This window comes from Salmo trutta, chromosome 1 (assembly GCF_901001165.1).
Source record: "Salmo trutta chromosome 1, fSalTru1.1, whole genome shotgun sequence".
NCBI classification, from domain to species: domain Eukaryota; kingdom Metazoa; phylum Chordata; class Actinopteri; order Salmoniformes; family Salmonidae; genus Salmo; species Salmo trutta.
Window position 1 is genome coordinate 8,810,381 of NC_042957.1, and position 12,973 is coordinate 8,823,353.

At 43.2% G+C, this 12,973-nt stretch overlaps 1 protein-coding gene across 1 annotated transcript in view; it reads right to left on the bottom strand.

Moving 5' to 3' along the window:
* Positions 1 to 346: 346 nt before the first annotated feature.
* The window catches only part of LOC115157714 (serine palmitoyltransferase 2), a 37,385-nt gene continuing 24,758 nt past the window's right edge, over positions 347 to 12,973 (bottom strand). Inside the window, exons 8-12 of the mRNA XM_029706183.1 lie at positions 12,342 to 12,561; positions 11,573 to 11,699; positions 5,617 to 5,752; positions 5,218 to 5,347; positions 347 to 3,701 (exon numbers count right to left, since the gene is read on the bottom strand). Of these exons, the coding sequence (XP_029562043.1) occupies positions 3,549 to 3,701; positions 5,218 to 5,347; positions 5,617 to 5,752; positions 11,573 to 11,699; positions 12,342 to 12,561 (766 nt within the window). The 3' untranslated portion in view covers positions 347 to 3,548. The remainder of the gene's footprint in view (positions 3,702 to 5,217; positions 5,348 to 5,616; positions 5,753 to 11,572; positions 11,700 to 12,341; positions 12,562 to 12,973) is intronic.

Consider the following 12,973-nt stretch of genomic DNA (forward strand, 5'->3'; position numbering starts at 1 on the left):
TGTTCTCAGAATAATAGATAAATATCCACAGATGTTAAGACAGAACAGAGAAGGAGGGAAAAAAATAATAAAAAAAACAGCTCAAGGAAAGAACATAAAGACTGGAGACATTTTTGGAATGGAGTAAAAATGTTAATTGGGAAATGTTGAATCATACAGGAAATAGGTGTTTTTTCAATGAGAGATGCATATATATATATATTTGCTCAATTCAACAATGAGAAGGATACACACAATCATACGTTCTATCATTTTCATTAGAAATACAGATGTTGGTGTTAGTGATAGATCCATTTCTCTATAGGTCAGTGTGTGTAACAAATAAACAGAATAAATCTGAGATGTCTTCTTTAAGATACAAACAGGTTGTAAGTCATTTAATGGTATTCATTCTGTAAAGACTTTCCGATAGATGACATTACACATCGTGCGTATGTATATAGACCTTTGCCAAAAGACAAATCTAACCAAGAGCTTGATACAAACAAAGACAGATTTAATCTTAGCACCGTTTCCAACAGCACGGTTTAACACACACCATTGCTTCAAAAACCTCAAATGGTTTATCTTTCAACCCTAACTAACTATCTCCAAACATTGAACTTGCCAAGGGTAAAAGCCTCCTGATAACATACAGGTTTTATACATAGTAGGTCAGTTCACAAATCTCTCCCATTGCTGGTTAAACAATGTCATTTTACATCAAAGGACTTATCTTTTCATTTTAAAAACACATTTACTTTAAAAATGGGGCAGTGATTAATTACATCTGCTGCTAAATGTTATTTGCTTTGTAGAAATGTAAACAGCCTTCCTGAGATCTTGTTGCTGGATATGAGCAATCACATCTTGTCTCAATAGAGATGGGAACAGGATACGGAGCAGGCATCCCAAATTGTGCCCCATTGCCTAAATAGTGCACTACTTTTGACTAAGGCTCTGGTTAAAAGTAGTACACTATAGGAAAAAAGAGTGCCATTCGGAACCAAGAGAGACTACATGGGCCCACCCAGCTTGAACTAAATACAATGCAGAACCAACAAGGTTTCAGATTTACTGCTGAACCAATTCTAGACACTTTAAAATGTCAGAGATAGTTTAAAAGGAGCTTGTAGTGGTGGAATGATCACAGTGCTAGTCTCTGCTCTGTTCGATACATTTCTACACTCACACACCTCAACTACAAACCGGATATTTAACTACTCACAATATTACACTTGAAATTACCCATAGGTTGACCCATAGAAAATCAAATGTATAATTTACACAAAATAAACTAAAATCAAAACAAATATACAAGCCAGCCAAAACAAAATCAGCTCATTCTGGAATGCCATATCAGATAAGAAGAATCATTGTGAGACAGACAGTCGTCGGTAAAAAGACGCTTCCTTCAAACCAAGCAGTCGTTAGCCAGCCGTCAAGCCTGTCGTTTCAGTGAGGCTACGTCATCTGTGCATTTCCAACGCCCGTCAGTAGTATTAGCACTGAAGACATGTGGTCGGTTATTAAAAACACACCTACATAGTTACTCTGGAACAGGGCTGGGGGTCAATTCCATTACAAATCAAGTCAATTCAGGAGGTAAACTGCAATTCTAAAAGTTTTCTGAATTTACATAAAAAGTACAAACTGAAATTCCATGAAATTTGATTTCCTGAAATGGCTGACTTTAAAAGGAATTTAGAAGAACCGCTGTAGAACATAATTAGAGCTGCCACCCACTGAAAGATACTATATTAGAAACATCTTCCCCAAAACAAGTCAGATTGAAATACTATAGGGAATTTGCAATAAATAAAAAAAGGGGTAACACTTCCTGTATTATACCTATTTTGTGCATTATAATGCATTATACATAGCTCATAAGGCATTATGGATGCACTTAATACCTTATGAAGAGGGTATCCATAGGAAGTGTTTTCTGAATAAGGACATATCTGAACATCAGAGAAGCATGGTTAGGATGCAGCATCTTCATACATACAGATAGACAGTGTGGTTACATTACACCCAGCGTGTCATTGCTCAGGAAGAAGACATCAGCGCTGGATTCATTAATAATAGAAGAAGCACTTAGGTTAAGACATACAGTTAGATATTCACTTCACATGTCTCTTCAGTAAGGGTCAGTTTCCCGGACACAGATGAAGGCAAGAATCTCCATTGAAATATATTGTTTTATTCCAGGAAACCGATCCTAAGAAACACACATAACACGACCTGGCTCTTATTCACCCTACAGCAGTATTAGAGAATCTTCAGCTATGTTAAAGACTAGAGCTGTTCCAAATGTTTAAGACATATGAGTTCAAGTTATTCCAGTACAGGTGTAAAGAACACTAAATATTAAAGACTGAAAAAAATGATAGAAAATAAAATCTTCACAACATGTCAGCACTACAAAGTGATTTCCCCTACTACTCTAAATATCTCAACGGATCTTTTTAGAACAAGGTCGTGTTCATTAGGCACAAAATGGAACAAGACTAACTGAAACTGGGAGGGACTACCAGGGCCTGTCCAATAAGAAATGCTTGTTTTGGCTGAGATGTGCTCTAATGAACATGAGCCAGGTGTGATATGTAGATTACAGAGAGAGCTAGGACTACTCATGGAAAGCAGCTCTGTGATTGGTGACTAGCTACGATGTTAAGTCAAAGAAGATTTCACATGTTAATTTACAGTATAAACAGTAGATAATGTACAATACATAGATTTGGTAAGAGAAAGGACCCAGTGACAATATTCAAGTATAAAACACTGATTAGAGTGGAAAGGTTTAAGTTAAATAAAATAAAAAAATAAGGTTGACACTTGATGTACCCCATGTGATACATAGGCCTATATTTAGGTGGGGGGGGGGGGATTTTACCCATACCAACAGGGCTCTAATAATGTAAGGAATGATAGATATTATTTATTTACTTTGTCTGTTACATAACTCCTGCCAGTAACCAACCATTGGTATAACCAAACAAGTGGTACTGTATATTTGAATATTAAAACGTTCCAGGTTTCAGAACCCTTGATTACACCCTCTTATCTTAAAAGCTGAAAATACCTTTAAGAACCGCAGCAGGTAGCCTACTGGTTTAAAGTGTTGGGCCCGTAAGCTAAAGGTCGCTGGTTCGAATCCCCGAGCCGAATCAGTGAAAAGCTGTCAGTGTGCCGTTGAGCAAGGTGCTCCAGTAAGTGGCTCTGGATAAGAGAGTCTGCTAAATTACTAAAATGTTAAATGTAATCTTGTTATTATTCCATTGGAAGACCCCATAATGCACACAGACATATTTAAGACTCATCATTTAGGTACAAACTCAAAAAAATGAGGTCACAATAAGTTAAGATACAGTAAGAAAACCCTACGGGCACATGAGACCATGGTGACTTTTCAGACCTGGTGAAGTTTCACTTAGGTACAAGATCTAGGATCAGCTTTCCATCCCCCAGTTCTAACACTAACTATTAGTGGGGAAAAATACTAAACTGACACAAGATCAGCATCTAGAGGCAACTTGACCCTACATCAGTGTAGGCGTTTCAGTTAGTTACATGACAGAAGGCTTGACGTGGCTGGGCTCCTGGAGCAGACTGTCCTCAGAGGACCATGAATCCAGGGAGGAGGGGAGATGAGGACGTCTCTGGTGTCTAGAATACTTCAGCTGTAATACATCTCCTACCTCACTGATGGCCTCCAACGCCTGGGGAAGACAGGAGAGAAGATTAAACAACACGTAGAATGATGAGAAGCTACTAAACATCAACAACAGTATGAGAGAGAGCTGGATGGATTCCATTTGGTCTCAGAAGCAGGATCCTCCACTGTGGAGAAATGAGAATCTACTCAACATCAGCAACAGTATGAGAGAGAGCTGGATAGATTCCATTTGGTCTCAGAAGCAGGATCCTCCACTGTGGAGAAATGAGAAGCTTCTCAACAACAGTATGAGAGAGCTGGATGGATTCCATTTGGTCTCAGAAGCAGGATCCTCCACTGTGGAGAAATGAGAAGCTACTAAACAGCAGCATGTTGTGAACATTAGAACCAGGAGTATTTCCTGCGGATCCAGGAGATTGAGATGGGGGAGGTGTTTCTCTCACAGCAATGTGAGGGTTGCTGAACCCTGAAATTCACCTGATGAAATTGTTAGTGAAGAGAAATGGGGGCCATTTGCGTAAGGGTGAACAAAGAATACACAACCTGAGCTAAAACTACACCACTTACCTCAGGAGACTTTATCTGTCCTGCAATACCATCAGTCCGCAACCCACCTGGAAACAATCTATCTCCACTTTCTTTTTTTCATACCTTCTCTGAACTTAGTAAAGAGAGTAAAGAGAGGAAAAAGTGTCTTCATACATTTCAACAAGTGAAGCGGACCATTAAAAACAGTGTTGACCCACTCATCAAAAAGATGGACTGTCCTTGGACAGACAACACTCCTAAATAAAAGTGTCTGAGCTCGCTGCTCCACCATAGTAACGGCCTGTGCTGTCATCCTTCCAAGTCACTCCCACCCACACCTGGGTTCTAATAATAGGTGTTCTTCCAAAACATGTTGTACATATGATGGAACCTGCCTGGGTGTACCAGATGGGTGGGGTTGGTAATTATGGGACGATTGTTGGTTCCATTGCACCAGGCAAGCTCTATTGAGCCCAGTTTAAGTATTTGAAAGAAAAATATTTTCTGAACCCTCTCACCCTCTGTAATAAAGCACATATTGAAATGCCTTTCCTGTCCTCCACACCTGCAGCACATCAGCCATGAAAGTCAGAAGCCAGGCTTGACTGATTCAATACTGGGAAAGTGTCAGTCACTCCCACTGCTTTGAAGAGATGTGGAGGGATTCGTTCAGCTATTAAAAGGATGATGCTGTTGTCTCAAGGGACAAATAAAGTCTTCACCATACATTCTAACAATTGACATACAACTTACCAACCATAACCATTCCCATCAATTGAACTGGACCCAATTCTAGGACCAGAGACTTGAGGTGCATCTCAATACTCAAATGCAGTTTCTTCTCCTTCCATCCTATACTAACATCACAGAGAGTTGAATAGAATATAACTAGTGAGACTGACAGACAAAATATCCTATTGAGTGAGACAGACAGACAGACAGGACAAAAGAACCAGAAAGATGCAGATAGAGATGACGCCATGGGGAGGGGGAGGAGTCCTTTGACTCTAGTCCGTGATTGGTTGACTCACCGTGTCTAAAATATCTCTGGTGTGGGCAGCAGACACACAGAACCTGGCCCTGGACTCTATGATGGGCGTGGCCGGGAAGCCAACCACCACCGTCCCAATGTTCCTCTTCAACATCTCCCTACCGAACGCCCTGAGAGAAAACCAATCAGAGAGCGGGGTTAGAGACCATGTGACCACTGTGTGAACAATCTGCTTATTCTGTGACTGACTGAGGAATGCCATGTTGATCGTGTCAGAGAAAAGTGAACAGAAGCAATCGGATCATGTCACCGTGGTGATTTACTCTAAAACTGGGTGAGTTGACCAAGAGGTTACGCGGTGGACTGATAAAACCTACACTCTCTTGGTGTTTAGTATGTGTTCTGGTAAACATCTCTAACTAGCTGTTACCAGACCTACCCTATCTTGGCGGGCATGTAGAGCATCATGGGTACGACAGGAGAGTCATCGTTGCCATAGATGATGAAGCCCATCTCTCTGAGTTTCCTCCTGAAGTACGTAGTGTTCTCTGACAGCTGCTTCAGACGAACCCCACCTGGAAACACAATGAAAGCATTCTCTATTTAATCCATTAACCTGTAAACCCATTAGTAAACCTGTTAAACCATTCTCCATTTAATCCATTAACCTGTAAACCCATTAGTAAACCTGTTAAACCACACCCTCTAAAGGACTGTTGCTCACACCCTGTATTCCAGCCCCTCCCTGACGGGTTTTAGTTTGCTCCTACTCCATTGTCAATTCCATGAGGAGCTGGCAAGAGAGCAGAAACAAGCTGGCACGCGGGCGACCTCTCCGTGGCGGAGATCTTTGTGGGCTATACTCGTCTTGTCTCGGGATGGTAGGTTGGTGGTTGGAGATATCCCTCCAATGGTGTGGGGGCTGTGCTTTGGCAAAGTGGGTGGGGTTATATCCTACCTGTTTGGCCCTGTCCGGGGGTTTCATCGGATGGGGCCACAGTGTCTCCTGACCCCTCCTGTCTCAGCCTCCAGTATTTATGCTGCAGTAGTTTGTGTCGGGGGGCTAGGGTCAGTCTGTCACATCTGGAGTATTTCTCTTGTCTTTTCCGGTGTCCTGTGTGAATTTAAATATGCTCTCTCTAATTCTCTCTTTCAGAGGACCTGAGCCCTAGGACCATGCCTCAGGACTACCTGGCCTGATGACTCCTTGCTGTCCCCAGTTCACCTGGCCGTGCTGCTGCTCCAGTTCCAACTGTTCTGCCTGCGGCTATGGAACCCTGACCTGTTCACAGGACGTTCTACCTGTCCCAGACCTGCTGGAAGCCTGACCTGTTCACCGGACGTGCTACCTGTCCCAGACCTGCTGTTTTCAACTCTCTAGAGACAGCAGGAGCGGTAGAGATACTCTCAAAGATCGGCTATGAAAAAGCCAACTGACACTTACTCTTGTGTTACTGACTTGTTGCACCCTCGACAACTACTATGATTATTATCATTTGACCATGCTGGTCATTTATGAACATTTGAACATCTTGGCCATGTGCTGTTATAATCTCCACCCGGCACAGCCAGAAGAGGACTGGCCACCCCTCATAGCCTGGTTCCTCTCTAGGTTTCTTCCTAGGTTTTGGCCTTTCTACTGAGTTTTTCCTAGCCACCATGCTTCTACACCTGCATTGCTTGCTGTTTGGTTTTAGGCTGGGTTTCTGTACAGCACTTTGATATATCAGCTGATGTAAGAAGGGCTTTATAAACACATTTGATTTGATTTAGGCCTTAGACCCTCGTACCTGCCTGTTCACTAGGCCTGGGTAGTGGGTAGTGGGTACAGGTGTTGCTGTGACTTCAGCAACATGAGAAAAAAGCTCCAGACCAGAATCTGCCATTTCATTTTGAAAGACAGAAACATACAGCTTCAAAGATACCCAATACACAACAAGTCTGATATTCAATTCACACAGACATTTTTTTTTCTTCTTGAGCCCAGGAATTCAAAACCATTCTCTGAGAACTGAAGAGTGACATAAGCTGAAAAAAAAGAGGGGGATATTCTCAGGAGGGAATCCTTTCCACTTGTTTCACATTCCTTTTAAATTGATGTCCTGACTGGATGTCCCATCCAGATATGAAACAAACCGTTCCCCGTCCCATCCAGATATGAAGTAAACTGTTCCCCGTCCCATCCAGATATGAAGTAAACTGTTCCCCGTCCCATCCAGATATGAAGTAAACTGTTCCCCGTCCCATCCAGATATGAAGTAAACTGTTCCCCGTCCCATCCAGATATGAAGTAAACTGTTCCCCGTCCCATCCAGATATGAAGTAAACTGTTCCCCGTTCCATCCAGATATGAAGTAAACTGTTCCCCGTTCCATCCAGATATGAAGTAAACTGTTCCCCGTCCCATCCAGATATGAAATAAACTGTTCCCCGTCCCATCCAGATATGAAGTAAACTGTTCCCCGTCCCATCCAGATATGAAGTAAACTGTTCCCCGTCCCATCCAGATATGAAATAAACTGTTCCCCGTCCCATCCAGATATGAAATAAACTGTTCCCCGTCCCATCCAGATATGAAATAAACTGTTTCCCGTCCCATCCAGATATGAAATGAACTGTTCCCCGTCCCATCCAGATATGAAACGAACTGTTCCCCGTCCCATCCAGATATGAAATATGCATTTTAGTTGTCTGTCCTATGCAGACAATTGATTTGAGCTACAAACCAGAGAAAGTAATTCTGGTTGTGTAATGGAGAGTATGATGGGGAAACTTGAGATCTGAAGACTCGTGTTAGTTCCCCGAGATGTGAAACCCAGTCAGTCATTCTGGCAGTCAACACTACCTCCCCTAGCAACCTAGCCTCACTACCTCCCCTAGCAACCTAGCCTCACTACCTCCCCTAGCAACCTAGCCTCACTACCTCCCCTAGCAACCTAGCCTCACTACCTCCCCTAGCAACCTAGCCATGGCAGTAACTTCAAAGGCTTGAATTTCAAACACATATGAGGCTTTGAACATTCCTCTTTCCTGAGAAAACTATCAAGTGATTAGGTCAAGACTGTGGGATCAGCCATTTCCAGGCTTCAATCACTCAGAGCCCTGAGGGAAGCAGGGGACTGACTGGAGGTTTTAACCCAGCCTGGTGCTACTGAGAGGGGGATAGATACACTCTGGATGGGCTGAGCTGGTTCCAGATGTTTGCTGTACAGTGTGTGTAGGAGTGACCGTCAACTCCACTGCACCTTATGACAGCACTCAGGTTGAAGAGAGGAGATTGTGTTCTACAGTAGGACCAGACAGGAGACCCAACTTTCACTAGTTTAAAAGTACAGTTCAACCAGAGGACTCAACAGCTATTGAATGTTATATTTGTGTTAAGTTTTAGTTTGGAAGAATCCACACACAGCTAATTGTATTTTAAGTGCATAATTTTTTATCAATGTAAACTGTGTTTTTCCTTCAGTTTTTCTGTGAGCAAGAATCAATAAAGTTAGTCACAAGTCAGTAATGCTTTCCAGGTCTGTACTGCCACCTTGTGGTTACTGGTGGTAATGACACTGCAGTACCAGGCACCGCCTAACGCAAGTGAAAACCTTGTGTATAGCCGTCATCATCATCAACCTTTTGGACCAGATTCAACTCCTGATGATTAAGTATTGATGAAAGAATCAGGTTTTTCAGGTTGTACAGGGTCAGTGCCAATACCGTAGTTAATGTTCAGGAGTAGTTGAGGTAGATACAGTGCATTCGTTAAAGTATTCAGACCCCTTGACTTTTTCCACATTTTGTTGTTACAGCCTTGTTCTAAAATTGGTTAAATTGCACACTAGCGGTTCTTGGGGGGGGGGGGGGGGGGGGGGCAGTGCAATCAGTGCAATTTTTTTTACATCCATTATTAGACAGTGGCAACTCGGAACACTAATTTAACCCACACATTTTCTAGAGAAGGCTTTAGGCGGAACACAACAGTATCGTACCACATGCATCTGCATTATGAACATGGTCTTTTGCCTGCTAATGCCTGCAATGCAGTGAAGAAAACGATATGACAACAATAATGTCTAATGTAACTGGCCCCTCTAACAGTACAACTGGCCCCAGCTTTGCTAATTTATTATAAATAAAAAATATAAATATCACATTTACATAAGTATTCAGACTATTTACTCAGTACTTTGTTGAAGCACTATTGGCAGCGATTACAGCCTCGAGTCTTCTGGGGCACACCTGTATTTGGGGAGTTTCTCCTATTCTTCTCTGCAGATCCTCTCAAGCTCTGTCAGGATGGATGGGGAGCGTTGCTGCACAGCTATTTTCAGGTCTCTCCAGAGATCTTCGATCGGGTTCAAGTCCGGACTCTTGCTGGGCCACTCAAGGACATTCAGAGACTAGTCCCGAAGCCACTCCTGCATTGCTTGCTGTGTGCTTAGGGTTGTTGTCCTGTTGGAAGGTGAACCTTCGCCCCCAGTCTGAGGTCCTGAGCACTCTGGAGCAGGTTTTCATCAAGGATCTCTCTGTACTTTTCTCTGTTCATCTTTCCCTCGATCCTGACTGGTCTCCCAGTCCCTGCCACTGAAAAACATCACCACAGCATGATGCTGCCACCACCATGCTTCACCATAGGGATGGTGCCAGGTTTCCTCCAGACGTGACGCTTGGCATTCAGTCCAAAGAGTTCAATCTTGGTTTCATCAGACCAGAGAATCTTGTTTCTCATGGTCTGAGAGTCTTTAGGTCACAATTGGCAAACGGCAAGGGGCTGCCATGTGCCTTTTAGTGAGGAGTGGCTTCCCTCTGGCCATTCAACCATAAAGGCCTGATTGGTACAGTGCTGCAGAGATGGTTGTCCTTCTGGAAGGTTCTCCCATCTCCACAGAGGAACTCTGGAGCTCTGTTAGAGTGACCACTGGGTTCTTGGTCACCTCCTGGACCAAGGCCCTTCTCCCCTGATTGCTCAGTTTGGCCGGGCAGCCAGCTCTAGGAAGAGTCTTGGTGGTTCCAAACTTCTTCCACTTAAGAATGATGAAGGCCACTGTGTTCTTGAGGACCTTCAATGCTGCAGAAATGTTTTGGTACCCTTCCCCAGAACTGTACCTCAACACAATCATGGCTTGGTTTTTAATCTGACATGCACTGTCAACTGTGGGACATTATATAGACAGGTGTGTGCCTTTTCAAATCATGCCCAATCAATTGAATTTACCACAGGTGGACTCCAATCAAGATGTAGAAACGTCTCATGGATGATCAATGGAAACAGGATGCACCTGAGCTCAATTGAGTCTCATAGAGAAGGGTCTGAATACTTATGTAAATAAGGTATTTCTGTTGATTTTTAATAAACTGTTTACGCTTTGTCATTTTGGGGTATTGTGTGTTGATTGATGAGGATTTTTTAAAATAAATCCATTTTAGAATAAGGCTGTAATGTAACAAAATGTGGAAAAAGTCAAGGGGTCTGAATACTTTCCGAATGCACTGCATGTACAGTATACTGAACCAAAATATAAATGCAACAATTTCAAATATTTTGCTGAATTAGAGATCATTTAAAGAAATCAGTGAATTGAAATAAATTAATTTGGCCCTAATCTATGGATTTCACATGACTGGGCAGGGGCGCAGCCATGGGTGAGCCTGGGAGGGCATAGGCCCACCCACTGTGGAGCCAGGCCCAGCCAATCAGAATGAGTTTTTCCCCACAAAAGGGTTTTATTTCAGACATAAATACTCCTCAGCACCCCTCCCTGACGATCCCTCAGGTCAAGAAGCCGGATGTTGAGGTCCTGGGCTGGCATGAGTACACGTGGTCTGCGGCTGTGAGGCCAGTTGTACGTACTGACAAATTCTCCGAAAATGAAGTTTGAGGCAGCTTGTGGTGGAGAAATGAACATTAAATTATCTGGAAACAGCTCTGGAGGACACTCCTGCAGTCAGCATGCCAATTGCAAACTCCCTCAAAACCTGAGACATCTGTGATATTGTGTTGTGTGACAAAACAGCACATTTAAGAGTGGCCTTTTATTGTCCTCAGCGCAAGGTGCACCTGTGTAATGATCATGTTGTTAAATTAGCTTGTTGATATGCCACACCTGTCAGGTGGATAGATTATCTTGGCAAAGGAGAAATGCTCACTAACAGGGATGTAAACAAATTTGTGCACAAAATTTGAGAGAAATAAGCTTTTTGTGTGTATGGAACATTTCTGGGATATTTTATTTCAGCTCATGAAACATGGGACCAACACTTTACATGTTGCATTAATATTTTTGTTCAGTGTACATATAAAACAGGGGTAAAGTGTTACTGATTGCAGGATTTGGGATACTAACTAGTTTCAGCTATACAGTGTGTTTCCTCCCAGCTGAGGGAGGCTGGCTGTGTAAACTCACCCAGACTGGTACCGTCCTCCCCCATGATAATCTTCATAGAAGTGATGATCTGTTGGGACACAGGAGGGGACATGGAGGTGGCGTAGATAGCACTGTGGGAGTGGGACCGCAGGTAGTCTATCAACTCCTATGGGGGAAGAGAAGAGACCATTGTCATTCTAATGTAGACAGTATGGGATCTATTCAGAAATCAAACATGCTCCAACTGAGCCATGGAAATCTGGTTTCACTAAGTACTGTGGGAAATGTCTCATATCATTGGGCAATGATGAAACCGGGTTGTCCTGTTGATGACGAAACCACCACACCGAAACTTTTTCAGTAAACTATCAGTAACCATCCCTGAAAAGATGAAAGGCTTGGACTCATAATATACATGACTCATGTCAGTGGCGATGATCTGTGTATGAACACCCAGGGCAGTTTCAGTGTTACAAGGGAGGGACCCCTGCACCTAGCTCTGTTGTAACTGAATGTTTTGGTGTTTCCAGCACTGAGTGTTGCTTCAGAGGTCTTGGCACCCCGCCAAGAACATTTCTCCTAATCGCAGATCTTTTGGAGTTGCTTAGCCATACTTCCTAGTTTAGTATGCATTCACTTAATGGAATGGGAACATGAGGAAAAAAGCTGGAAGTCAGGTTTCTGCCTTTGGAGACAGCCGGCTCACTTTCTTTCCTCCGATCTATCCTCCAGCAGCACTAAAGCTCTTGGTAAATACTCCCATAATGACCTCCCCTGACCTTTAACCTCTGTCAGACAGCCGACTCACCCTTCTTCCTCCGATATACCCTCCAGCAGCACCAAAGCTCTTAGTAAACGTTCCCATCATGATGTCAACATCTTTGGGGTCCAGACCAAAGTAGTCGACCACCCCTCCACCGCGAGGTCCTAGTGCCCCGATGCTGTGGGCCTCGTCCAGGTAGAGAAAGGCCTTGTAGCGCTTCTTCAGGGCTATCACCTCAGGCAGACGCACGATGGATCCCTCCATACTGAAGATGGAGAGGAGAAAGGTGAGATGTGGAGGGAGGAGAGACACACACATACATACGACATGAACGTGTACGCACAGCACACACACACTATAAATATTCTGTGGATCAAGTGTTGTGTCTGGAAAATGACCACACAGCCGTACTTAGACATGTGAACGTCTCCCTATGTGGAATCTAAAACAAGGTGAGCAGTGTGTTTCTTTTTGATCTTCATTGGCAGTGAGAAGTCAGTGACTGTGTGTTTCTCTAGATCACTCAGGGTGCGTCAGACCGTTTTAACGACACATTTAGTGAACTGATCAGGGACAGGCAGCTTTACCAAGAAGCATACTGATCAGAACGGATTGGTGGACCTTTACAGTAAGTACATGACAAAGAACTCAAGTCGCACTATATTTATGCTCACTTC